This window comes from Suncus etruscus, chromosome 4, assembly GCF_024139225.1.
Source record: "Suncus etruscus isolate mSunEtr1 chromosome 4, mSunEtr1.pri.cur, whole genome shotgun sequence".
NCBI lineage: Eukaryota > Metazoa > Chordata > Mammalia > Eulipotyphla > Soricidae > Suncus > Suncus etruscus.
The window spans coordinates 123,764,864-123,792,809 of record NC_064851.1 but is presented as its reverse complement, the minus strand read 5'-3'; the positions used below and the strand labels follow the sequence as shown (position 1 = coordinate 123,792,809).

Sequence of the window (27,946 nt, the reverse complement as noted above, 5' to 3'; positions counted from 1 at the left end):
GCACATTATTTTTTAATTTGGTGTTGCTGAGAAGAGATTATAATCTTACACAGAATCATAAACAAAATATTTGTAATCTTAGCCTTATCTACTCTTTACCAGAAATAGATTCAGAATGTTTTTATCATGGCCAAACCAATAGTACAGCAGGTAGGGTGTTTGCCATGCATGCAGTTGACCCTGGTTCTATTTCTGGCATCCTCTATGGTCCCCCAACCCAGCCAGGAGTAATTCCTTGGGCCACCGCCAGGTGTGGCCCAAAAATCAAAAGAGAAAAAAAATAATAAAAAGAAAATGCATTTATCTTATGAACAAAATTGAATATATTTATTTAGTGTTTTTAGCTTTCATAAGTCTAAATTTACTTTTTATGATTATGATTTAAATTTTTAAATTTTATTAATGTAATTTTATATGTCTATAAAAAGTATTTATTAAGATATATGTCATGTATGTAATAAATTAATGCTGTTCTGAAACATCAGCTTACTTCCATATCCATATATGAGCCTTTTTGAGTGACAGATCTGACAGTTTACAGCAAGAAATAATACTTGTTTCTCAAATTTTTAATTTATGATAACAATATAGGAAGTTGTATTATGAGCCATGCCAGATAATGTTAAGTTTTGTAAATCAGCATTATCTTGGAACAAACAATAAATGGGATATGCAGTATAGATAAGTGCTATAGAAGTTAATAAAGGTCTCATTAAGAGAGAAACATGACAAATCTTACATAATATATGTCAAGGACAGCTTTTATTCTCAAGAGATGAAAGCTGTGAGTTTATATGCTCTTTAAAATAAAAGTAAAGGTAAATGACCATCATGACTACTTAAATAAAATAATTGTCCATAAGTCAAAATCACCAATTTACCCACAAACCTTCACATCTAAGTATGTTTTGAATGTAAAACCTTTTTTGTGTTTTTTATTTGGGGGCTATAGCTGAACGTATTAGGGAGTTACTTCTAGCTGTGTGCTAATGGGTCATGCCTGCATGCTTGGGGACCATGTCGTGTCAAGGGATGGTACCCAGGCCTCCTGCTCGCAAAGTATGCACTCAACTCTGGGGCTACTATCGCTCAGACACATGCAAAAAATTTTTCTAATGAAACAAGATAGTTTTTAATAAAATTTATTTAGAGAGAAAGAAATATGTGTTCAGGAGAGAACACAGGCTTCCCCAGAGTGGAAATAAGAGAACAAAGAAACAGAGACAAGCAAAATCTATGTGCAAGGGTAAACATGGGCTTACAGAACAAGCTGAAACTTTTTATGTAGCTTGTTTTCACTTTAATTTGATGAAAGTTCCTTTATAGACCTAGTAGTCTATAGGTTTTTGTCCTGAAACTATATTCAATAATGTAAGGTAATAAATATTAAAAAATGTAATATTTCTAATGGAATGTGTTCTGATCTGAGAGAAATTACTAGGCATACTCAGTTGCTTCTCCTCCCCTATAAAATAGACACTCCCCTCAAATTTACCCAAAGAGCCAAATGAGTTTCCCTGTATAGTTCATGTCTGTTTGGAGTGAGCCACGCCCAGCAGTGCTCAGGGGATATTCCTGACTCAGTGGAATAACCTCCAGCAGTATCTGAGGTACTAGATGTGGTACTGGGAATTGAATTGGACTTGGCAGTGGGCAAGACACTCTGGCCCCATACAATGCTGTATTTTATCTCTTTTAGGGGTTGTAGGAATTGGTAACAACCTGCATTACTTGGGTTTACTCTTGGCTCTGTGCTCAGGTAATATGTGCAATGCTGGGGATAGAACTGGGATTAGTTGTATGCAAAGCAAGTGCCTCACCCCTGGTATTATCTCTCCAGCCCCATCCAGTTCTTTCTTAGCACAGCACCAGGTATCAAGTCACAAAAAGTATTCCTCCCTCATTCTTAGTCATAAAAATGTGAGGATCTTAGGGGCCAGAGCAGTGGCTCAAGGGGTAAGATGTTTGCCTTGCTGGCGCTAGCCTAGCATGGACTGCTGTTCAATTCCCCGGTGTCCCATTAGGTCCCCCAAGCCAGGAGCGATTTCTGAGCACAGAGTCAGTAGTAACCCCTAGTGTCACTGGGTGTGGCCCGAAAAGAAAAAAGAAAAAAATGTGATGATCTTATTATAAGAGTGGGCAATATCCACCTACACGTTGAGTGAGTGTGTCAGCTGTCTTAAAAAAGATCATGATCTGAAGAAAAACTGTGCTAATTGGCATAAAAACACAAAAGATGTCATTAATAAATTATTCCTGTACATCAAATAGATTTCACCAAATTCTCTCCTCAGATTCCACAGACGCCTATCCTCAGCACACACAGTCCCTGGATGGCACCCTGGCCAGCTCCATACCACTGTACAGATCTTCAGAAGAAGAGAAGAGAGTGACAGTAATCAAGGCACCACATTACCCAGGGATTGGGCCAGTCGATGAATCCGGAATCCCCACAGCAATTAGGACGGTAGGAAATGCCAGATGCTTGTGCCTCATCCCAGGGCTGTGCCAGGCACTACAAAGGATGGATTGTGGATGGCTTTGTGCATTCCTGTGGTCATATTTAATGAGGAATGCCTTCTGCACCATCGGAGTTCTCATGAATATTATGCTGTGTGTAGCAAAGAAGGGAAACCCTACGTTGAAGTGTTTTTCCATTTGAACTAAAAATCATGGGAAAATGCAGTTTTGTTCAATGATCAATAGCATTTTGTTTTTGTTATGTATTTCTAGGCGACCTAGTGACAGAGAGAAGCAGGAGAAAGAACATATGAGTTCTGTATCTGATTGAATTCCCATGGGCGATGCAAATAACTCCAGTGGCTTGTTTCTTGAATTGGATGTGTGTTAACACCAGTAGATTGAGAGCTGTGAATAGGGGGCTGGGAGGTGAGATGATTGAAGTGAAGGGAGTTAATGTCATGGAAAGGGAAGTCAGAAAAAAAAAATCGTCTGGAGAAAAATACACATTTTACATGTCCCTCTTCAGCTGTGCCTGCTGAGAGCTCTCTGGGGATGATAAGTGAAAGTGTTTGGATTTTTTTTTTTTCTTAGTCTAAACTCTGCCAAAACATTGCTCAGTGTGTCAGGGCAGCCCCTTCTGGCAAAGCTCCGCAGTAGCAGAGGCGGCTGTTGAGAGCTTGGGCTGGCAGCAGCTTGAGACCAAGTCCAGTGGAAGAGAGGGTTTGTGCTAGTGTGCGCGAAGGAAGGAAGACTGGGAACTCCAGCATGAGAGCTGCAAGACCTTTGCAGGTGAAATTGGTGTGTGTGTGTGTGTGTGTGTGTGTGTGTGTGTGTGCAGGAATGGGGTTTGGGTTGCATGTACTTTGTCTGCAACATGCACAAATTTGACTGGGGTGTTGCTAAAGAGCTCCTTCCCCAAAGTGCCAGCCTGGGGGACTAATGATAATAGTGGCTGAAAGAGGAAGAGTGGGAAAGACAGATGAGAAAGTAATGATAAAACTGGAGACCCAGTAAAGATGTCTAATTGTGAAATGGTTGGAGGGGTTCCTCTCCTAAGTTTGCAATTATGATGTGGGGGCTGACTTGTTCTATCAGAAACTAAAAATTAATTATTCCAGCTATCTCTACTATAATAGAAAGTCAGAAAGTAAACCTATATAGCAGTTTCTGGGGTTTTAGACTTGTTAGATTCTGGAAATTTGTAATGTGGCTAACTATGAAAGACTTACAAAACTATGGAGGTGTATTTAAATGATTGTTGTACTTAAGGAAGAGCAGAAGTCAGGTCTGTGACTAATGGTCTTAATTTTATAACGGTGACATGTTCTGGTGGTGTTTATTGTCATTTGTTTCCCTTTTAAGATTTCTGACTGAAAATTGTTAAGGATTTTCTTCTAATAATATAGGGATGCAGTATTAGACAGGATGATGTCATTGGTTTTGTTTAACTGACCCTTGACTAATTAGGAGATCCCCACTTCTGGGTAGCTATAGACTTTCCTGAAAAAATTTTATCTGAGACCTCTAGGCTTTTGGGAAATCAAGAAATGATATGTCAAAATGGATCTGCAAAGCTAATTCATCTTATCTTTTAGTCCTTCAAACAATTTTTACTTAAATAGTAAACAAGACCTTTCTCGATAATTTCTGTAAAATAAAATACACTGAGATGTAAATAGTCAAGGAAATCTAGTAGTACAATTTGACATTATTTAGTGTCAAGTCAAAATCGTGTTTAAATTCGCATAAGCAAATATACGTTAAATAGCCACAGCTTAGCTTCCCTCCTATAAAACAGAAAATCAGGGGCCGGGAAGGTGGCGCTGGAGATAAGGTGTCTGCCTTGTAAGCGCTACCAAGGAACGGACCGCGGTTCGATCCCCCGGCGTCCCATATGGTCCCCCCAAGCCAGGGGCGATTTCTGAGCACATAGCCAGGAGTAACCCCTGAGCGTCAAACGGGTGTGGCCCAAAAACCAAAAAAAAAAAAAAAACAGAAAATCAATGTAAGCAGGCCAGATGTTCCTTATAAGGAACCATCATTATGTAGAATTGTGCTCTCAGTTAGACTTTTAAGACTTTCTAAAGAAGGTACAGCTCTGTGAACACTGCCCCTATTCACATTTCCAATTCTTCAGCCTTGTAGAGCACATCCCCAATATAGCTGTGTTTATAAATGTTGAGTCAGGCTGTCTCTGAGCCACAGCAGGCCAAGAATCTCCAAGGTTGTTTTTCTTTCTCGTCTGTGTAAAAAGTAATGATCATCAGACTCAAATTGCTTCACACAGGCTTCCTGCTCTGTGTTGACTCCAAAGGCACTACTGTCTCAATGTATCATGTTAGAGTATCTTTTTAGACAACCAGCTTCTACAGAAGAAACAGAATTTTGTAAAGTAACCTGGAAATTCTAGAAAGCCAAGAATCAACAAATGTACCTTTGAGTGATTTGGAAGAAGGGAAGGAGGTCCCCAACCTGCCTCTCACGTGTCCCGGGATGTCTGTTATTAGTCTTTTACTGCCATTCTTAGCAATAACAACAACAATCACCAGGGCTCCAATCCCTTGAGGTTATGTAATTAAGGCCAGCTAGTTGAGCGAAATACAAGAGTCTTTTCTTTCAGCTAAAATATTACACCATTTGAACATTTTCAAAGCTGAGAAGGGGCAAAAATTGAACAGTGTAACTCTATACTGCTGTGTAGAAAATGTGTGTCTTGTCTCTTGGGATATCACCACACTTTCAATCACCTTCATTCTGATATTTTTAGGAATCTCAAAAAGGTAAAAATTCAGGTCTACACAGTCAAAATTATAGAAAACACCCAAACGGGAAATGACAAGTAGTTGCTTTTTATGTGAAATAATTTTGAAGCCACACATAAAAGTAAACTTACTTCATCTAGCCATAACAATCTCCATGATGACATTTATAATAAGAAACTATAAATGCTTAGCTTACTTCTTTTAGAAAGGGACATAGAGTTTTAGTATTCCCTCTTTCCAGATTTATATTGCCATTTGCCAACTGACTGGGCATTTCCTGGCATCACTGCAAGTACCATATAAAGCTAGCAGATGGCACAACCAAGTTCCTGCCTGATATCTGCCCTGTGGCAAGTGAAGGAAAATATCCTGTCTGTCAAGATACATTGCCATATACAGTGATATAACTAATTTATTAGGATTCCTTGTTCCCATTGGTTATATTCCAGGTATGATTGAAAAACATTTTTTGCACAAATTTATGTCTTGCTTTCTTTTACAAAATACAGTAAAGGAAATTGAGAGTAATGAAAGAGAAATTTTTCTTTTATGAAAATAAATTTCTTTAAGGATAAAAGTTCAACTTCTTGTTCAAACCAAGGAATAATTGGACTCCTCTCCTCAGTAATGTACCCCTTTCCAGCTATCTCTGCATTTTTTCCAATGTACAAAGATCTTAGAGTGAACGAAGAGGTGATGAGACACAACAGAATCAAGTAGTCCTTAATGTTAATCACATTGTGCTGACTTCAAGAATTATAGATTCTTAGACATCAACATAAAATCAGAAAGAACACAGAGAGTTTATATCTGGGGGAAAATACACTGCCACATTTTTAAAAGAAAAATCAGGATATATTCTTGACCAGTGTTCAGTCTAACAAGCACAGGATATTTCTGTGACCATCTCAATTTAGCATTCTATAAGCAAAAGGACTATTTTAGAAAATATGCTATATTTAGTTGCTACACACAGAACAATCATGTTTCTTTTCTAAGTAGCTCCAGATATAGTGAGCTAACCATCTGGTCAACCAATAATTTGACTTAGAATTATATAGATATATGTCTACTTTCATGGATAAAGTTCTATCTGGTAACCTGGATTGATTTTATTTCATTCTCAAGTATTGGAAGTCCCTGACATTATTGTGTATTGGACAATACTTATATTGTATGCCTTTTGCATACATTGTCTCATTCAATGTCCATAATCATCTGATGTTAGAGACATAATAATTACATTTTAGAGAGGGTAAGTCTAAATTTTAAGTGGTGATCTAACTTGCCAAATTGATATTGGGAATAGAATATTAAAAAAAAACTAATATTTAAATACAGGTTGACCTGATATTAATTTAAATTTTTCACAACAATCTATAGTTTTTATCCTGTCAAAAGTCTAAGATTCAGAAGGAGCTTGAAGTCTCAATGAACTTACATTTTACAATTATGCTAAAAAATAGTTCAAGGGTTCTATAGCATGGCTATGACTTGAAGTACTTGCCCAGCAAACACAAGATTATGAGTTCACACTCTAGTACTGCCTTCTGCACCTGCCAAGGTAAATCTGCCAGTCTACTTTTGTGTGTATCTGGATGATTCTGATATTCTGAGATCCTGGAATGTCTATTCAGAGTAAAACAAAAACAACAGCAAAAACAAATTTCTAAACAATACTCACATTTTTTCTCTTTTTCATTATTTTTTATTTTAATTTAATTTTATTGAAACCATTGTGATTTACAAACTCCTTCATAGTTGAGTTTCAGACATACAACGAATCAGGGCCAATCTCACCACCAGTGTTGACCTCCACTAGCAATGTTTCCCAGGTACATTCCATACCACCCTCTCTTTCCCTCAACCTGCTAGTAAACAGGCCCATTTTAAGTTTAGATTGCTAAAGTTTAAATCTCTTGATTCCATTTGTCTTTGGCTTGGATATTTAGTTCTATCTTCGTTGTTTTTTTTTAATACTACCAATGCACCTGAGACCACTTGGCCCTCAGCCCCATTCTTTCATATTTGTGTTTCCCCTCTTCAACTCAGTTTCTTTCCTCCTCATTGCTATACTCTGAAGTCAAGGGTGTTTGAGACAACTGCTATTTAGACCATTTGTTTCTTCATACAGTCATTCTAAATACCACAAATAAGTGATATCATTCTGTATTTATATATCTTCTTCTGGCTTACTTCATTTAGCATAACAATATCTACTTTTTAAGATCTACTTGAGGACTATGGATCATGTATTGTATTCATTATTTTAGCAACATAGACTAGTAAATATCAAACTTTTATTTCTCTACAAATTATCTAAGAAGAATACAGTTTGTGTCCTGCCAAATATATTCCATAGTTAATTATAAAAAATAATGTGTTGGGGCCCGGAGAGATAGCACAGCGGTGTTTGCCTTGCAAGCAGCCAATCCAGGACCAAAGGTGGTTGGTTCGAATCCCGGTGTCCCATATGGCCCCCCGTGCCTGCCAGGAGCTATTTCTGAGCAGACATCCAGGAGTAACTCCTGAGCATCACCAGGTGTGGCCCAAAAACCAAAAAAAAAAAAAAAAAAGTTTTGAACAGAATATTCATTAAAATGTTAAGGGTAATGATTATTGTCACAAAAAAAGAATTAAGTCAATTATATAGCATTACCACTTCTTTCCCGTAGTTTTATAAAATATGCTAGTATGACAATCAGTTACTAGGGCCAGAGAGATAGCACAGCAGTAGGGTGTTTGCATCCGATTCCAGCATCCTATATGGTCTCCCATGCCTTCCAGGAGCAATTTCTGAGCACAGAGCCAGGAGTAACCCCAGAGCTTTGCCAGGTGTGACCCAATCCCCCCCCTCAAAAAAATCAGTTATCTAGAACTCTGCTTTACAACTGTGATTTCGGAGGGGAAAAAAACAATAAAACCCTAACATATAATATTTAAATTTAGCCTAAATGCAAATTAAAGGTATATCTTATAAAAATCTATTTATCTCTATCTATCTATATAACTAATAACTATATATATCTTTATTGATAAGCTGCAAAACTAGATAAAATTTTATAGCATAACCTAGAAATAGTGAAGGGTTAGTTGTTCATAACACAAAACAAAAATTCATTAGGTAGAAAGTTCAATTAGAGAGAAAAATATGAGTGAACTATGTTCTTTTGTAGTCAGATTGCTAATCACTGTGCCATCTCTTTCATAGACGGTTGACCGGCCAAAGGACTGGTACAAGACAATGTTTAAGCAAATTCACATGGTGCATAAGCCGGGTATGTATGTTGTCCTGTTATCTGACCAGATCTTTGTGGGCTAAAGGTCATATACTTATCTTTTATATTGTTTTGTTTAATGTCAAGACCTTAGCAAATGTCATAGTCCTCCCACTGTGTTTTCACCATTCCTCCATGTTCTCCTGTCACACCCAGGAGTAGCATCTTAAAGGTGACACCTGGGGAAGCATCGGCACTTATGGTCTCTTCTCTGACTCTTGTCTGCTTAAATAAGACACCTAATCTCCAGTTTTCTGCCATCTCCTTAGCACAGCAGTAGCTGTAGTTTTCTGAGCTATGTATGGATCTTTAAAGTTTTGATCAAAGGGGAGCTCAGAATCAAAAGGGAAGGCTGCCTGGAGCAGTGAGGGTAAGGGACAAACCTTGTTTGTTGTAGGGAGTAGTGACCTAAGCAAACAGAACACAGGCGACAGAGGGCCAAGGGTGCAGGCCCTAGCAAAAAGCATATTAACAACAGCACAGTGAGTGTGGCCTAAAAAAATGGTTTTCTAACACTTTTCTGTTTTTTTTTCTCCGAAGTTCAGCTCTGCCTGGATCTGTGTTATCTTAATAATTATGTTTCATTTTCTAGATGATGACACTGACATGTACAATACTCCTTATATATATAATGCAGGTAGGATGCGTTTCCTTGCTTGCAATGATTATTTTATGCTCCACCACGCTTGGAAAATTTTCACAATAATCACTTTTTAATCACTCTACACACTGGGTCTTTGGATCTTTCTTTTCTTTTCTGGGAGCATGCATAACAAAAGGATTGCTCTTTTCTCATGGAAATGAGGACTAATACTCTTTTATCTTCCCTATTCCCACTGTGAGTTTATTTGTTACTTCAGGAATATTTAACAGCATGCAAGAACAAACTGTAATGGGGCACAAAATAAGGTGAAGATCTCCTCTAATCAGGAAAAAAAAATGAGAGAAAATGTGTGTGTGTGTGTGTGTGAGAGAGAGAGAGAGAGAGAGAGAGAGAGAGAGAGAGAGAGAGAGAGAAGGAGGAGAGAGAGAGAAGGAGGAGAGAGAGAGAGAAAGAGAGAAAGAAAGAAAGAAAGAAAGAGAGATTAAGAGTGCTTGATATTTTTCTAATTCTTAGTATTCCACACATATTGCCAGATGTATTTCCACATGCATTTGTATCTTGTGAAATAGCTTTGGCTTTAGGGAGGAAGACCTCAAAATTTTAAAATATCTCCCATTCTCCTCTGTAAACTTGCGGGATCCCACACAGATGCTACTGTCATTGCTGAGCCAAAAGCTCGGGGCTGGTGCACATAGTGAAGTGGTTCAGAGCAGAGTCCCAGGCTCAGACTGCTCCTTTAGAAGCTGCAGCCTCATAGTAGGAATCTTCTTAGTGAGCTGTTCCCTTCCCTGAAACCCAAACACCAGCAATTGTGCCCTTTAAGACTTGGGGATTCTGCTCATTTCCAAAAATGCAGTGGTAGGAAAAAGGACTGAACAGGTTTGCAAGATTTAAGACCTCTTACTTTTGGTCCTTTCTGTTCTAGGTGTGAGTAGGAGGTCCCCTGTATCCTTCCCTCTTTTATTTTCCTGATCACAGTTATCACAGACTCCCTTCCTGTGTTTAACTTGAAAGTGGGATTTTGTTCTGCCTATGGAATCCAGGCAAAGCAGTATTATGTCTCTTTTTTTAATCAGGAGTTAACATGAATCTTCAGAAGAAGCAGATGAGTGAACATAGATTTAGCTCAAAAGGTCGTAGCTCTGGAAAGTTCAAGATTGTCTAAATGTTTCGCATCTTAAATTTTGTATTAGTCCTTAAATAGAGCATCAAAAGTGGTTGCATAAAATCTTGCAGGAGTTCTGAGATTTATAGCATCTAATCAGAAGACAGCAACTTTAACTTAATCTCTTCTCACTAGCATTACATTGGCAGTTCTGTCTTTTTCTACCACCTTTTCCTACCTTCCCCTTACCCCTGCCATGTCTGCTATCCTCTTTTTAAACTAAACCTACATATGATATATATGTACAAACCTACATATGATATATATGTACATATGATATATATGTACACACACACACACACATATATATATGCCAATTCCAAAGTATCTTCTCTGAACAACTGCCACCTTTTAAAATTCTTTAATTCTCAATATATATCTTCCTGGTTTGACCTTTGTTATTGTACCAATTCTTTTTCATCATAATTCTTTTGTTTGTTTTATTTGTGTTAGGACTACACCTGGCATGCTCAGGGTTTACTCATGGCTCTGTGCTCAGAAATTACTCCTGGGTCGCCTGCTGTGCCTTCAGCCCCACAAGCTTAATTCTTTTGTTGTCTCTTTTCTCTTCATGTGATTTAAGATAATTGAGCTTTTGTTTCCTTACACTTTGTACAGTATATATATACATATATACATGTATACAACGTTCTCAATATTTTAATTATAGTTAACATGCCAATTATTATATTATAAATAAGAGATTTTAAAGTAATAAAGCATATTTGTAAAAAGTTCTGCGAGGTATTTTTAAACTTCCTCTGAAATTTTAACTATGTTATTAGTTTATATTATTCAGGAAAAAATTTGCTGAGTACCTGTAAGTTTATTTCTAGTGCCAACCTGAATTATTACTAATTTCAAAATAATCGCTGGATATATAATAATCAATGCATGGTACATAATACATAATAACAAGCTAACATATTAATTATAATTAGAGACTTAAATTTCAAAAAATATAAAGATCTTGGCAGCCAATACATGCAGTATAAATCTGTTTATATAGAGGAGCAAATCTCAGCCACATCCACAGTAGTCAAGGCTATTCTAAATCCTGTTTTTTAAAAGTGTCCATGTGGTGCTCATAAAATCATATAGTGCCAGGGATTGAGGTAGGCAGTTTCTGATGCATGCAAAACAAGAGCTTTAAGCCCCGCACTATCTCTTCCAGCACCTAAGTATGCTTATTTTGGCGACATCAAGTGAGTATTTTGTGGGCTACATATAATTTAATACAGTTTTAAAATGTTATTTGCCTCTGTTTTGTTTTGCTGTGTTGTTTCTTGATAGGCCTGTATAACTCACCCTACAGTGCTCAGTCACATCCAGCAGCTAAGACTCAGACTTACAGACCACTCTCCAAAAGCCAATCAGATAATGGCACTGAGGTCTTTAAGGATGCCTCTTCCCCAGTTCCACCTCCACATGTTCCTCCACCAGTTCCTTCACTGAGACCCAGAGATCGATCTTCAACAGAAAAGTAAGACGTTTCCCCTGAAGTAACCTAGATGTAGCATAAGATAAAAAACGGGGCCACATGTCATTAAGTAGAAGAATTTGTGCTTACTTTACCAAGTTATGTGTCAGATTTTTCTACAAGTATCAGGTTGACCACTGTAGAAAACTGTTTCACATACTGGTTCATAATATTACAGTGACCGAAGTTTGAACTAAAGTAACATATATTTTTTTATATTTTTGCTGTTGTTTTGGTTTTGGTTTTGGTACCACACCCAAGTGTGCTCAAGAAGACTTATTCTGGCTCTGTGCTTAGGGATTATTCCTAAAAGGGATTGGGGGGCCAAGTGTGGGAACAGGAGTAGAACCTGGATTGTCTGCATTCAAAGAAAGCACCTTACCCACTGTTCTCTAGCTCCCACCCCACTAACTGTTTTGGTTAATATAGGCATATAAGAAGAAAATGAAGTATAAGTAACAGATCAGAGATGTGATGCTACTAATTTCCAATTTGTTAAAATAGGAAATGTTATGCCTATTAATCATTTACATTTTTTTCCTCTGAAGTGAAAAAAATATTTTGAAAGCAAGAAAGATTATTTATAAATCATAAACAGCGCAGTTAATAAGTATCTGTGACTCATTTCTACCAACTTTTCAAGAGGATATTACTTTTTATTTTCCAAATAAAATAATTTTATGGAATCTATTACATGTAAATAAAATGTGTAAATACTTTCATTGAGCCATTTTGAATTAAAATTATGACTAACAATCTTACTCATAGAAAATCTTAATTGAGTGCTCACTCTGAAGTCAATACCAGACCAAGTTGTTTTGGTATAATAACACTTAATTCTGAAAACAACTCAGTGAGATATGTTCCATTTTAAACCCTTCTCAGAGAGAAAGAAACCATAATCTAGAAAACTAAAGTAACATGCTCAGCTCATGAAGTTGATACATTCAACCAGCGGTCAAAATCATATTTGACGAAACCCAAAGCTCATAGTACCCCACCAACTAATAAAGAAATAAAATTATTCAGTGTGAAAGTTGGTTATCAAGTATTCATGCATCAAAACCATCCCATAAGTACTTTTAATTAAGAGTAATAAAAAACAAAGAAAACCAATGCATTGGATGTGAAGAAAAATTTTAATGTTAATCTCCTCCTGATGAGGTAATTTATTTAAGAAATAATTGTCTACATGTGAATAGCATCTCTTTCACTCCAGAAATCCTTCACAAAATTAATTTATGCTTACTATATTATTTGTTCATTGTTTCTAGTAGACATTCTTGAGAAACATGATGATCTCTTAAATTTTTCTAAATGACTTTCATCTACTATATCTCAAAAAAAAAAAAAAAAAACCACCAAAGATCACTCATTGCTTTGCTATAAAATCAGGACTTGATCCTAATTCTCTTGACTCTGAGATCACTTTTATTTCCAATATGTCATTAAGTCAGAATTTCATTTCACTTCATGAATACTAGAACTGCTTCTATCTACAATTATAAAACTCTTCTTCAAAAACAAATTGTCCCACATGAAATATCTTTATTTGGACTTGCTCTCTAGAAAAAAATTTCTTTTGTCCCTATTTAATAGCTACTGGAAGGAAATCATTCAAGATAAAGAACAAATTTCAAGTTCTTCTATGCAAGGAATGAGATAAGACATGTGACTGGTTTTTTGAGGCTAACACCATGGGGAGATCTCCAGGGCACAGAGCTTGTTCTTACAGACAAACCAAATGATAGATGCTTACATTCCCAACTCTGATGCTACTTACAAGACAAACAAGATCTGTTGTATTTCAGCTTGTCACTTTGCATCAAGGATGGCTGTTCATAGAACAGGATATAATCTCACATGGTTTTATGAAGATAATTCAGATAATTCTTGCTAAGCACTTGCACACACAGTGACCATTTGTCACCCGTTAGTTTGAGCAGATTATCAGCTAGATATAAACAAACTCTATTGTTATAAAACAAGTCTTTAAGCCTGAAGAATAGCCATATGAAATTAGAAAAAAAAGTGATATAAAATTTGAAAAAAAATTTTTGCTGAGAAACTAAAAAACAATACTGACATTATTTCAAAGACAGAAAGTTTGTGATTTCTTTAAACACAGATAATCTTTAATATGTAAATTTTTGCTTATCTTAAGGCATGATTGGGATCCTCCAGACAGAAAAGTGGACACAAGAAAATTTCGTTCCGAGCCAAGGAGTATTTTTGAATATGAACCTGGGAAGTCATCAATTCTGCAACATGAAAGACCAGTAAGCCCTTACTATTAAACAGAATACCTCTTCTCTATACTTCCTGGGTTCCTAAATAAGCCTAAATTTTATGCAGTTTAGCAATTTTTTTTCACAACACTATTTTATTTGGCATTATTATAAATCATTTTTATTTCATAGCATGATTTGTGCATCTTCAAACTGAAAATGTATTCTTTCAGTACAATGTCCCTTCCAAGATATAGAGCTCATTTGCGTGTAATTATAGTTGTTGCCTCATCATGAGCCTAAATTTTAGTCCAAAAAAAGAACACCACTCATAAAAGCAATGATGCTGAATTGCACATGAGAATAGTCATCCATTGATCTCTTATGTATGAATGGACCCTGGCAATATTATTCCTTGGTTTCCATATTGGTGTCTTAAAATTTCTTTAGTTTAAGGGGATATTCTCCAAATGCCTTTATAAAATAACAGTTGTTTTAATTGATTCTTATTAAATCTCTCTCAGGTTACCAAGCCTCAAGCTTCCTGATTGGTTGTCAGTCTAATGGATGAAGATTATATTTAACTTTGCTGTATTTTCCCAATTGTTTATTTTCATTAGATGCAAGCAAAAAAGTTATAACCACTTGCTTCCTCAAAATGCAATTTAACAAATAGGTTCTTCCTTGATCCTCTGTTTTGATTTCCCCAGTTCTTTCTGAGACCTTGGCTTTCCCTCTTAAATTAGGCCCCACAGGATCTCTCTGAAACTATCATTTCTCTACATCTTTATCAAAACCAGTTTCTAGAGAAACTATTTATGTTATTTGCAGTTTACTGAAATTGTCTGAAAATAATTTTAGGTATGAATAAACAGAAATAAGTTTTCTTTAATAACAGTGCTAGTTGTATCCAAGAAACCACATTATTATATTTAATACAAGCCCAGCCCTAAACTTGATTGTTTCATTATATCCAACAGAAGTGTCTATTGATTCAGATTTGGAATCATGTGTTTATTATTATTTTCTTGAGATAAAGTTCAAAACATTTGCAATCACAGATATTAACCTACGTTTCCTTGTATTTCTCCAAATAACTTCTCTTAATAGGACTGTTAATTAAGTCCTATTAATTAACAGAAAAATAAACTTGAATTTAAAAGAAAAGGATGCTACTGAATTTCAGACTCCATTGCAAACTTATAAACATTTACTATGTGTTTTAATATTTGCCATGAAATTTCTCAATTTCTAGAAGAGAATAAAAAATATAATAATACTATTGCATAAAGTTAAAAATAGAAAAACTAAGGCCAGAGCATTAGTACAATGATTTGATCTCCTGCATCCCTATATAGCCCCCTGAGTTTGCCAGGAGTGATACCAAGTGTACAACCAGGAGTAAGCCTTGAGCACAGCCAGGTGTGGCCCAAACACAAAAACTTGGAGGAAGGAAGGAAGGAAGGAAGGAAGGAAGGAAGGAAGGAAGGAAGGAAGGAAGGAAGGAAGGAAGGAAGGAAGGAAGGAAGGAAGGAAGGAAGGAAGGAAGGAAGGAAGGAAGGAAGGAAGGAAGGAAGGAAGGAAGGAAGGAAGGAGAAAGGAAGGAAGGAAGGGAGGGAGGGAGGGAGGGAGGGAGGGAGGGAGGGAGGGAGGAAGGGAGGAAGGAGGGAGGGAGGGAGGGAGGGAGGGTGGGAGGGAAGTAGTGAAGCTCAGCTTTAAAATTTTAAATAATAAATCATTGATAGTCATTCAAGCAAGTGATAACACTCCCCAGATAACAAGCAAAGTGTATTTATTAGGATTTAGGGACACAGTGCTAAATAAGCAGTTTCTACCTCAAGAATTTCGAATGTATCATATAATTGATATATAGTATTTGATTTAGGTGTTTATAAAGTAGACAAACTAATAATGTTTAAACTGAAACACATCTAATATAGCTTCCTTCATCCAAATAAATAGATATTTTGTGGGCTCATCACAGAGACTAGATTTCCCATGTTACTCATGTCCTTGTTTTAAAGGAAGCAATAGTGATAATAACAATATTTGTAATATTATTTGAATTCTTAGCTATGCCAGGCCATGCAAATAGTAATATAATGATCCCAATCTTATGAAGTAGATATATTGCATATCCATTTTATATATGAAAACACAGAAACACATAATTAGTAATTTTATTCAGGGACATATATTCAGTTGAAGCCATACCAACTCATGCCTGATATACTTACGTATCATTAGTCTACCACACTAAGGAAGAAATGCTTTTAAATGAGAGTCACTGTCAACTTCATTCTTCTGTTTATTTTGCAGTTTATTTACCATTTGTAATAAATTCACGTCCTTGATTTACTTTATCAGAAAGCTAATTTTTGAGTAATTAAAATACAAGATCAGTTCCCTTAACTAGTTTCAGAAAGAATGAACAGATGTAGAACACAGGAATTATGCTGATTCAGGTATAGATAGGTATCTGAGGCCAGGAAAACAAGCGAAGAAATCCGGCAACTTGGACATGAGATATCTTAAAAAATAGAAATAATCCATTGTTCTCTTATGCAATTTTGTTTAGGGCCTGAGTTGAGCTCATTATTTGCATAATTTTGACCAATTTATTTTCATAAAACTAGGGCATTACTTTTTTTTTTAGTTCTATAATTCATTCCATTTGCTTCTCTAAATCAGTAAAAATCAAGGAATCACATGCCCAGGGCAGTCTTGCAGGATAGATGCATTGATGTAGCTAACATAAGATGCTGAAGGGTCTTGGCCACACAGAATAGGGAAGACGAAGAATAGATTTTTCATTAAGAGGAATGCAATAATAAATCTACAATCCTTAATAATTGCAAATGTTTATGAATGCCCATCCATACCTTTATACACCCAGATGGTTTGCAAACATGCCTTTGGCCTTTTTCTCTCCATGTATTATAAATTATATACAAAGTGATGCTCTTCTGATTTCCTATATGACTCAATTATCTGCCCAAGTTTCATCTGGGATTCCCCTTCTCCCACCAACAAACTCAAAGTCTTATCCCTTAGAAGAAATTCCAGTGCCACACCTTTCTTCTCAGCCACAGTGTCTTGATTATAGAGCTTGCAATAGCATTGAGTGCATTTCCCTAATTTCTAGTACAGACTCCAGGTCAAAATGAGGGTAAACTTTAGAACAACTCTGCTCAAAGCTTTCTCCTGGCTCTTAAAATGTTCTGAGAGAAAAAAATCCAAATTCCTTAACTTAATAGATAAAAATTCTTGTGCTTTGGCCCTAGTACTCCAACCTCACATCTCTTTCTGCTTTCCTGCCTCACCTACCTTATTATAGAACAGAGAACTTTCTATGTCTTTTTCTGTACCTTCAGCACACAGGATATCCCCTGTACTAGGAAAACTTTCCACCACTTCACTCTCCATGTGGGAAATCCTATTTCATCCCTGACATGGTCCTCATGCACGGTTCTCTTTCCGCACACATAAGGAGATAGAAAACTCTTTAAGTCATGTGCCCGTAACAAGCTTATTTTCTCCTTCTCCACCCTAAATTGTAATGGTCTGTTTACTTATCTGTATCCCCTATCCTTGAAGACAGGGATCCCATCAGGTCTCTGTTGGGGACAGGTCTCTGTAGTTTTATCCTAACACAACACCTGGCACATGGTAGGTGTCCAGTGAATACTTTTTGAGCTAATAAATGATGATAGTTTTTTTTTGTTTGTTTTTATTTTTTTTGTTGTTGTTGTTTTTGGGCCACACCCTGTGACGCTCAGGGGTTACTCCTGGCTATGCGCTCAGAAGTTGCTCCTGGCTTCTTGGGGGACCATATGGGACGCCGGGGGATCGAACCGCGGTCCGTCCTAGGCTAGCGCAGGCAAGGCAGGCACCTTACCTCCAGCGCCACCGCCCGGCCCCAAATGATGATAGTTTTTTGCCCTTTATCCATTTCTAGTGAAAATAGGCAGAATGGACTCTCAATAAAAAAAAAAAAAAGAAGAGATTTGACACTCCTGTTTATCAATGTAGTTCACTAATTCCATGAGTCCTGAAATTCAAAGTGGCTAGAGAGGACAATAGGTTTTCAGTAAAAGTCTTCCCCTTGAACTTAGCATAAAGGATATGGGATTAAGTGAATATACTTTTTTGAAACATTTTATTTGTTTTTAAAATGATAAATGTTGCATAAGTGACCTTAATATGTGTGCTAGAAATGTATTCTGAAATCACCAGGTCATTTTAAATTGACTAAAGCCACATCTTTTCTACAAGATAATCATGTACCCTCTTATAGAAATTATGCTAATACAAATATTGCATTCAGCATAGAATCTAGGTAAGTCAAACTAAAGTAAGTTTAAATAAAGAACTACTTTAAAATTTCTCTATATGATAATGTTTAAAAAATATTACAACAACTAAACCATAAAAGCAAAAAGAAACAATGTATTGAAGATACAAAGCAGTACTAAATGCAAACTAAATTTAATCAACTTGATGATTTAAATCAGAAAGAATTGTTCCAACTAATAGTATTTATTATTAATTGGGGATGACAGTAAATTGAAACATAATAGTCAATCAGTAAAGTTAAATTCTGAACATATAATTTAAAAAATGAATGAAAGCTGTTGGCACTTCAGTTTTGAAATAATTTAGAGAAATTTAATGCAAACAATGAGATTACTGAGAATTGTGGAATTTCTGTAACATCAAAAGTGATTAAATTCTTCTTAGTCATAGGAAATATAAAATCTTTAAAAGTTGGTCACTCTTGTTATCTTTCATTAAATATCATGTGTGATTTATAGTTTTAGGTTTTATTAATCACTTGTTTCATATATAACACATTAATTTTAAACACAGATTTGTTGGATTTTTTAATCTGGGAAGAGACCAGTAACAGTTTGGAAAAGTGACCAGTAACTCTGCTCTTTTGTTTTCTTTTATGAGAAATTAGAGAAAAAACATGAACATATGTCCTAAATATGTTATGAATTTTAATTATTGTACCGAACTCAAAGGAATATCCAAATTATATGTGGAAAGTATTAATATGAAATTACAGAGATTATAGTTTTATATATATATATGTTTTATATATACCTCTTTATCTATTGGTTGGTCCTCTGTGTATCAGTCTATTATTAAATCTCAGCTATATTTTAGCAATAAGTCTAGATTTCTACATAATAACTTAATTGTTGCATGACTACAGGATTCAATAGGTCAACCACAGCAAACAGAAAATTCTAGTTCTGTTACTTAGTTTCTTTACCATAAAGACTGCTCAAATGTATGCTTTTCATTATGTTCCAAATTATAAGCAATTTACAATTAAATTTTCAGACACTTTCTTTGCCCATCTCAAATAATTGCCTGAGCTCACTATACAAATTAAATTATTTATCTTATTACCATAAAATGATAATTCATAGGAAATTGTCATTCTAATAAAGCTTACATAATGGTATATATTCTACTCTTTTCCATAGCCTACCATAGAAAAGATTTCTATAAATCAGGATTTATCATGATCATAAAATGAACATCAAAGTAAAGTTGTAACTAAGATAACATAGACTTAGTTGCTCAGTAAATATGCTGCCCTCTACTGCTCAAAATGTGTTCTAATTTAGTTGCTTTGACTTATGTCAGCATTACTATTAAAGGTTTGGGCATACAAAATTATTGTACCTCATCCACTACTTAAACATTTTATTACTCTAAAAATTGTTTTTATTGCCATAGCAAAACAATACAACTTGAAAGCAGAGGTCATCAAATTAAAAATATTATTAAAATGTAACTTAAGGAACAATCATTGAGGATCTTCTTTATTGTTAATCAATCTAAAAATCAGCTCCAGATGAACTATTCCAGGAAGTAGATATGGATTACAGTAAATATTTGAACAGTAATTGGAGAATAGTATTTTTATGACTTTAAATCTGTTTGAAAATTTGCAGTATTGAATCAATAGAAATTGATACAACTTTTTGAACTAAACAGAAAATTTGTTTTTATGAGTTCACTGTTACTACTCAAAAGTAAACCAAATGGAATGTTGGACTAAAAACAGAAAATAAAATTCTTGTAAACACATTCTATAATAAATGTAGGATGTTCTTCAAAACATTGTTACAGTAAATTAATATAATATCTTAAAAAAAAAGAAAAGAGTAGGCAATCGTGATATATCATTGTGGTCATGCAGAATTAGATGTTTCCTTGCTGTGCTGGTCCACATTAGGCTTTCTGACACCATTGTAACTATTGTATGAGCACATGATCATATTCTGCTTTTTTCACCTAGAATCTCACTGTAAACATTTCTCAAGGTTTTATCATTGTGATCACCAATGGATTCTGATAACTTAGACCTTCACTCTTTTGTTATAATGGATGTCTCAATTTTTTAATCACTGTCTGTAGCTGCCATTATCATCGTATGATAAAGTATTGAAATAAAAGTCACATCTCTAAAAATACTTTGGATATAATTGATTTTACAGATTGTATATCTTTGCATAATTCTTGGGAGTATAACAAGTCAATAAACACACTTGGACCCAGTTAATGTGAAAATAATGGTTTTCGGTGGAATATTGCAGCCATCAAAGCATCCAATATCATACAGTTGTAGGGTGAAGATGTAGTTATTTTATTATTCAATAAAAGTCCACAAGTTCCTGTTAAGATTTTGAGGGAATGAGCTAAGCTAGATTGCTTTGGGGAAAAAAAATAAGTGCTTTGTGATTTCCTGGAAATGTGTCTTCTCCTGGATACAAGTGAATTGCTTTTAAGAAATTAGTGTTATGTTTGTTCTTGTTTTGTTTTGTTTTTATGATGTAAAATACGATGGACCATATGAACTGTGTTTAATTGTTTCATTTACAAATCATCAAAGAAATAATATGTCATAGCTCAATTTTAAAACATCTTCTATTTAATATAAACTTGGTGACCCAAACCAATCAAACCAGTCACATATTATTCAAAAGCATTATGAAAATAATTAGTAAAAGGAAACACTGTTTTTCCTTTTTTAATGGTTTTTCTATTATTAAAATACTTTTATATGCATTCTCAAACTGTTTATAGGCTATAGCAATATTCCTTGGGTTTGATCTTAAGCAAAGCATTCAGAAACCAGGCCAATGCTAGGCAGCTACAAAAGGGGGCCCTTTCTCTATATTAGCAAGTCAAACAAACCAGGGTTAGTTTAGACTTTACTGCTAACATTAGTCAAGCCTGTGCTGTGAAAAACTTCAGTCAGAGTCCATTGCTCTGGTTTAAGCTAGAGAGGGAGAAGATGACATTTCAAACATCTCTTAAAATGTGATCATTCTTCACTTTCCAAGAGTCCCTTTGTCTTCAAGTCTTTTCAGTAGTCCTAAATTGTCTAGAGTCAACTCTGCCAGGGACCTTTGAATTTTCTGAACTGGTTGCTTTTTCAGAACCCAGGCAGGACACAAAGCATTGCTAACTGCTAACCTGAGGGCTCCATGCAATGCTCTATCTAATAAACGAGTTTTTCCCTCCACCCTGTTTTACAGCCCCCACTCCCTCCAGCTCCGACACCACCTGCACCCAGGGAACCCAGCCGGAAGCCTATTCCTATTGCACCCTACGGAGGAGCAGTAACTGGTAGCCCCTCTCCTCCACCCCGGAGGGGCATCCCCACACCAAGTTCATGCACCCCAGCACTCTCTCCCATCTGGGTGAGCTCCTTCCTTCTCTCACTTTTCTAATGGCTTTTGGGAAGTTTGGGCATAGTGCTTGTTCTCCAGAGGCTAAAAGGTCCATCTGGGTCTGGTTATTTATCCCCATCCTCCTTTTCATTCTCACCTAGACCACAATTCTTCATACCAATGTTATATCCCTACCATCCCTGCTGACACCTCTCACTCTCCCCTACACCCAGTCTCTTTCCATTTCCCCTTACCCTAGCCCAGGCTCTTCTGATGCCTACAGATGAGCAAAGGGTCTGCAGATTGCAGGCAGCTGGGACCAAGGAGGACGTGGACGGGACTGATTAAACCTCAGAGCTAGTGGAAATGAGTTGAGCCTTTTTTGGTGTGCTGTCAGTCCTCATTCTCACTGTCACAATTTTTTGTTCATGATGTGTCAAGTTTAGGAGATAGTTAGAATTGGTGCATATGAAATTAGACAGTCCCACCTCACTTAATACTTCAGTCCATGGGTGCTGCATATAGAATGGTGGTTCAAATAGGCTCTGCATCTAGCATAGTGCATGGTAGAATAGACCATCTAGATTTGTCACTGTGTAGTGACAAAGGTCACCTAATAAAGGCATCCCCTTCATTAAGCACTGCTTGATTGTAAAGTGGGGTCAAAGCAATGCCTTTGTAGCTCGTCTTCATCTCCTAATTTGACCTTCCCTCCTCTGTTCTCTCCTGCTATGATTTGCTGGATGAAAGTTGGCGCATGTTGATGTGTGATGGCGCAAGTATGATTTTCATACCACACAGCATTTCCCACACTTGGCTCAGTGTGCCTTTTCCTTCCCTTTTCCTTCACATCTGCTCCAGACTGATCGCATAAATCCAGATGACATAGATTTAGAAAATGAGCCCTGGTATAAATTCTTTTCAGAACTGGAGTTTGGACGCCCGGTAAGTGAGGCTAGACTCTTAATATAAAACCTTAGGAGAATGTTGTTTGATTTATGAAACATATCATTATTAGAGGAGTTAGGTATCATTTAGAGAGCACAAGCTGAATGTATATATAGACACCAATTTGGTACAGTATTGTACCAACAACAAATCTTAGCTCAAATTCAATTTGTACCAAATACTTAAAATGTGTGCAAACATTTGAACATAATGTTTTACCAACATATCTTGTATTAGGATGCTTTATATCTAATTAATTGCAAATTCAAAATATTAAGGTAGTTTCTGTCCTAGAATATGTTGGTAATTATTACAACTTACAGATGATTTGTATTTGTTTACAGTCCATTTGAATCTAGTTCAACTCAAATTGGCTCTGTGACATTGATGATAATATTAATAAAAAAAACTTTTACACTAAAAATAACTTTTACTATAGTTTCTATTTGCTGAGGAGTCACCAAGTAGTTGGAGGATGATGGATTCTAGAATTTCTGAGTTAACACAATGCCCTACCCCCAAGAAGAAACTGAAAACTGGATAGGTTAAATAATTTCCCCCAAGATAGTGAGAGGCAAGGGAGAAGGGAAACACAGTTTTATCTAACAAACTATTCATGGAAATTTGCACAAAGGTATACTGCCAAAATATTCCCACTAGAAAATACCTCATTTGCAGTTAGGGACATGAGAGAAAAAAGAAAACTGAGGATATTGCTAGGAAGATCACCACTTCTTCAGCCACTAAACCTTCACTAAGGTGGACATTATAAGCCACCTAGTCATTTGGGTTAGAGTCAACACAATCACCAAATTACAATTTCCTCTATTAACTCACATTTTTTTTTATGGAACTGTATTAGCTACAGTGCATTTGTTGAATGCCATTGATATATTTTTATACTTTACTGGTGTTTCAGAATTTTAAACACATAGAGATTACATTGAACAATTTCATTAAAGATCAAAGAAAATCTTTCATGTGCCACATTATATACTGATTTATATTTCTATATGGTAAGGATTTGTTGTATCCTAGATGTTTATGGTAGGTCCTTTTGTTTATGAAAGTATGAAAGAGGAACTGGAGTAATAGCACAGTGGGTTGGGTGTTTACCTTGCACACAACTGATCCAGGTTCGATTGCCAGCATTCCATATGATTCCTAGAGCCTGCCAGTTGTAATTTCTGAGCTCAGAGCCAGAAGTTACCCCTGACTACTCTTGGTGTGGTCCCCCCCCCAAAAGGGAAAAGAAAAAAAGTATGAAGGAGGCTTATTTCATTCATTCTCATTTTGAACTAGATCAGAAGTGACTGTAAATGAATATTAACCAAATAATTTCCCCTAGAAATTCTATTCTTAATCAGATCAATGTTTCCTATTATTTTTCATAATTTCTATTCAAGTATTTATAGATATACATATTGATTCAGAAAATACACTGGATTCATTTTATAATGTATTATTATTATTATTGAACAGAAAGCTTATAAAGACTACCATTCTATACCCTGAGTCTAAATTATCAGCATTTTCTGTAATCATTTCAACTACACCTTAAAAAACTTATCAGCATGCTCTCTACTTGCTCTTTTAATGTTTCTTTAATAACCTTGCATTTCTCTGTGGCCAGGGATTGGGAGTGCTAATTTCAATTTAATGAAATGAATTTATGTATTTACTAACCAAGACACTAGTAATTTTGCACAGTGCTTGAGACTATTTATGAGCATTGCACTCTTCTTCCTAGCTACTCCATTTTTGCTTCATTCATGCCACTCTTTATGTGTATCTGATGCTGTCAGCACTCAATTTCTAACTGTTGTCACCTTTTCCACATGTCCATTCCTTGCTGCCATTGATTCTTCTCCATTCCATCTCTACACCTCTGCTTATGTGGTGCACCTCCATCCAGCCTCCTAAAAAGGCTCTGGACTATGTTCAAGATCAGTCTTCTGGTGTTTCCAATGAGGTAAAAATAAGTTCTCTTTTTCAGATTTCACATCTAGAACCTGTTACTGTGATTCTAAACATATTTGTTTGACAATTCACTATGGTGTCTGAACTGTTTTGAAAATCTTTGTGTCATTGTGATAAATCCAGTACTATTGCTTAGACAAAATTATACCTAAATTGCTGACTCTTTAACATGTAGGCAAAGAATCATTCCAACCATAACTTTCAGTTGAACTGTAAAGTGCATTTCTAGTATACATTTAAGAGGACCTCAAAATTTAAAATTCTTAACTCATATCTTAATTTGGATTATAATATAAAACATGATTAGAAGGCATTTTAGAACCATTTTATCATCTTTGTTTGGAGGTACAGAATGACAGTTTGGATGCTTAGAAAATCAAATGCTCGGGCCTGGAGAGATAGCACAACGGTGTTTGCCTTGCAAGCAGCCGGTCTAGGACCTAAGGTGGTTGGTTCGAATCCCGGTGTCCCATATGGTCCCCCGTGCCTGCCAGGAGCTATTTCTGAGCAGACAGCCAGGAGTAACCCCTGAGCACTGCCGGGTGTGGCCCAAAAAAAACAAACAAAAAAAAAAAAATCAAATGCTCATGCTTAACCTATTTATTAAATTTATTTTAATCATTTCATTTTCCTAAATGTCATTTGTGGAGCTAATCATTGGTTAAAATACAAAATAATACTGACATATAATTGGCACTCATGACACAACTTCTGATTTCACAGCTTTTACAGACATTTTTCATATTCTGGTAGTCACATAATAGGTTATCACTGATATCAAGTTGAAATTGCATTTGTCATCCCTCATTATGTTTATGATAATGTTATAGGCTTTAGATTATTTTTGTTTTTTAAAAGAAGTTGGGCTCAAAATAAAAATTAAAAAAAAAAAAAAGAAAAGAAAAAAGAAGTTGGGCAGGAGAAACAGTACAGGCAGACTTTTTTTGCATGCAGCCACCTATGATTTGATCTGCAGCACCACATGATCCCACGAGCATTGCCATATTAGTCCCTGAGTATTGTCAGGTATAGTCCAAACCATCTCCCATAAATAAAATAAATATATTTTTAATTTTAATATCAGAGGGGCCGGGCGGTGGCGCTAAAGGTAAGGTGCCTGCCTTGCCTGCGCTAGCCTTGGACGGACCACGGTTCGATCCCCCAGTGTCCCATATGGTCCCCCAAGCCAGGAGCAACTTCTGAGCGCATAGCCAGGAGTAACCCCTCAGCGTTACTGTGTGTGGCCCAAAAACCAAAAAAAAAAAAAAAAAAAAAAAAAAAAAGAATTTTAATATCAGTGTAAATTGTTATTGGAACTTACAGTATGAAAGCAGCATAAAAAATCCAGAGTTAAAATTTTAAGCCCTTCTCTTCACAAAAAAAATTCTGTCAGAAAGCAGATTTGCAACTCATTTAAAAAAAAGGCATGCAAAATCTGATGGTATTGTAAACATCCGGTTTAAAAAAGGATCCATGGCCAATTCACAGAAGTAGTGAGGAGAGGGAGAAAATGAATAAGCTTATTTTTGTATGTATTTTTCTGTAATCCTAAATAAATATGAAAAATACTATAAATACCTTCTTTCATTGAAGTCTTTTAACCTTTTAATTGAATCACCATGAATTAGAGTTACAAAGCTGTTATTTTTTTTAAATTGAGTCTCAAGCATTCAATGCCCTGACACCAATTCCTTCACCAGTGTCCCCAGTTTCCATCATGCCCTCAGGCCTGTCTCTATGGCAGTCACTATTTTCTCTTTCTTTTTTTGGGGGGGGGGCAGGGCTTTCCCTTTTTAGGTACTATGGTTTAGCATACTGTTACTAAAAGAGTAGAAGGATTAAAAAAGTAATCCCATTCACAATTATGCGTCATTGGAAAGTCCTAACTCAGTAGAACAAATCCGGCATCCCATATGGTCCCCCTGTGCCTGCCAGGAGCAATTTCTGAGCATGGAGCCAGGAGTTTCCCCTGAGCACTGCCGGGTGTGACCCAAAAACCACAAAAAAAAAAAAAAAAAGAAGAAGAAGAAGAAGAAGAAGAAGAAGAAGAAGAAGAATATATCCCCTCCCCAAAATGCATCCCAATAAGATGACAAATTAAAATAAAATAATTATCTTTCAAGCTTCATTTTAGAGTGATTTTCTTTCGAATACACTTCTTAGAACTTTGAAGCAATGTGGTTAAAGCTCAATTCTTGTGGAAACAAACTGCTGTTTTAAGAGTTGTTTATGAAAGAAGTTCCTATAACATTCCAAAATAATTCTTGAGCATAAAAACTGAATTCTAATATGATATAGTGATGGCAAAATAGTAATGTGAAATTGGAGAGGTAGTTTACATGGTAGAGCATGTACTCAGCCCTGCATTGAGTCCCCAACACCATATGCTGTTTCTCCAACACCACTATGTGTGACCCTTGTGATCCCTTATCAACAATAACCCAAGCTAGACTGACCTGTTAATGGTAACCCTATTAAAAATATAAATCGTTTTGAGGTAAATTAAATAATGCAAGCTATCAACACCCAAAAGATCACAAAAGATAAACTAGCTCTATTCTTCTCTAGAGAGTTTTTATTTCAAGGATGAGTTCTATTTATGTACATTATATACAAATTGATCTCTGTCATTAAGCTAAACTTACTATTTTCTAATTGCTCAGTATAGTATCTATTTCTCTCTGTCTATATAAAATGACAAAAATAGTATCAATTCACATTAGAGTGTAGAAACCATCACAAAGAGAAATCAATGTACTTTTTTAGCCTATGACTAAATGGTAATGACTTGATTGGCACAGAATCTTCACTTTTGATATAATGTTTTATTTCATAATTCATATTTATCACAAGCTTGTGATTTAAAATTTCTGATTGCTCTAGAGGTGATTTAAGAACACCTTGGATTGGAGCCAGAGCAATAGAGCAACTATAGGGCGTTTGCCTTGCACGCAGCTGAACCAGGATGGACCTCAGTTCAATCCCCAGCGTCCCATATGGTCCCCCAAGCCAGGAGCATTTCTGAGCACATAGTCAGGAGTAACACCTGAGCATCACCGGGTGTGCCCCCCCCCCCAAAAAAACAAAGAACACCTTGGATTGAACACTGATGCCCAGCTGTGGTTTGTGGCTGGTATTCCGTGAGTGTGGTGATTCACACACATAGCTCTGTCTGTCCAAGGCCTTGAGTACTACTCTTCTACAAATTAAAAGTAATGGGGTTCCATTCCCAGTGTCTCATATGGACCCCAAAGCACTGCTAGAAGTGATTCCTGAGTGCAGGATTAGGAGTAACCTCTGAGCATCACTGTGTGTGGCAAAAATGAAACAAACTTTAAAGT

At 36.0% G+C, this 27,946-nt stretch overlaps 1 protein-coding gene across 9 annotated transcripts in view; it reads left to right on the top strand.

The window, feature by feature from the left end:
- Nucleotides 1–27,946, top strand: part of SORBS2 (sorbin and SH3 domain containing 2) — a 193,153-nt gene that overhangs the window by 116,335 nt on the left and 48,872 nt on the right. For 2 of the 9 annotated variants that reach the window (XM_049772335.1, XM_049772332.1), the window contains exons 1-5: nt 3,190–3,252; nt 8,437–8,503; nt 9,096–9,140; nt 11,566–11,755; nt 13,917–14,031. In XM_049772335.1, coding sequence (XP_049628292.1) covers nt 3,229–3,252; nt 8,437–8,503; nt 9,096–9,140; nt 11,566–11,755; nt 13,917–14,031 — 441 coding nt within the window. In that variant the 5' untranslated portion in view covers nt 3,190–3,228. Of the gene's footprint in view, nt 1–2,294; nt 2,468–3,189; nt 3,253–8,436; nt 8,504–9,095; nt 9,141–11,565; nt 11,756–13,916; nt 14,032–21,542; nt 21,708–22,538; nt 22,623–24,540; nt 24,598–27,946 lie in introns of those variants that run through there. The other 7 variants (XM_049772328.1, XM_049772334.1, XM_049772329.1 and 4 more) reach the window with 6 other exon arrangements.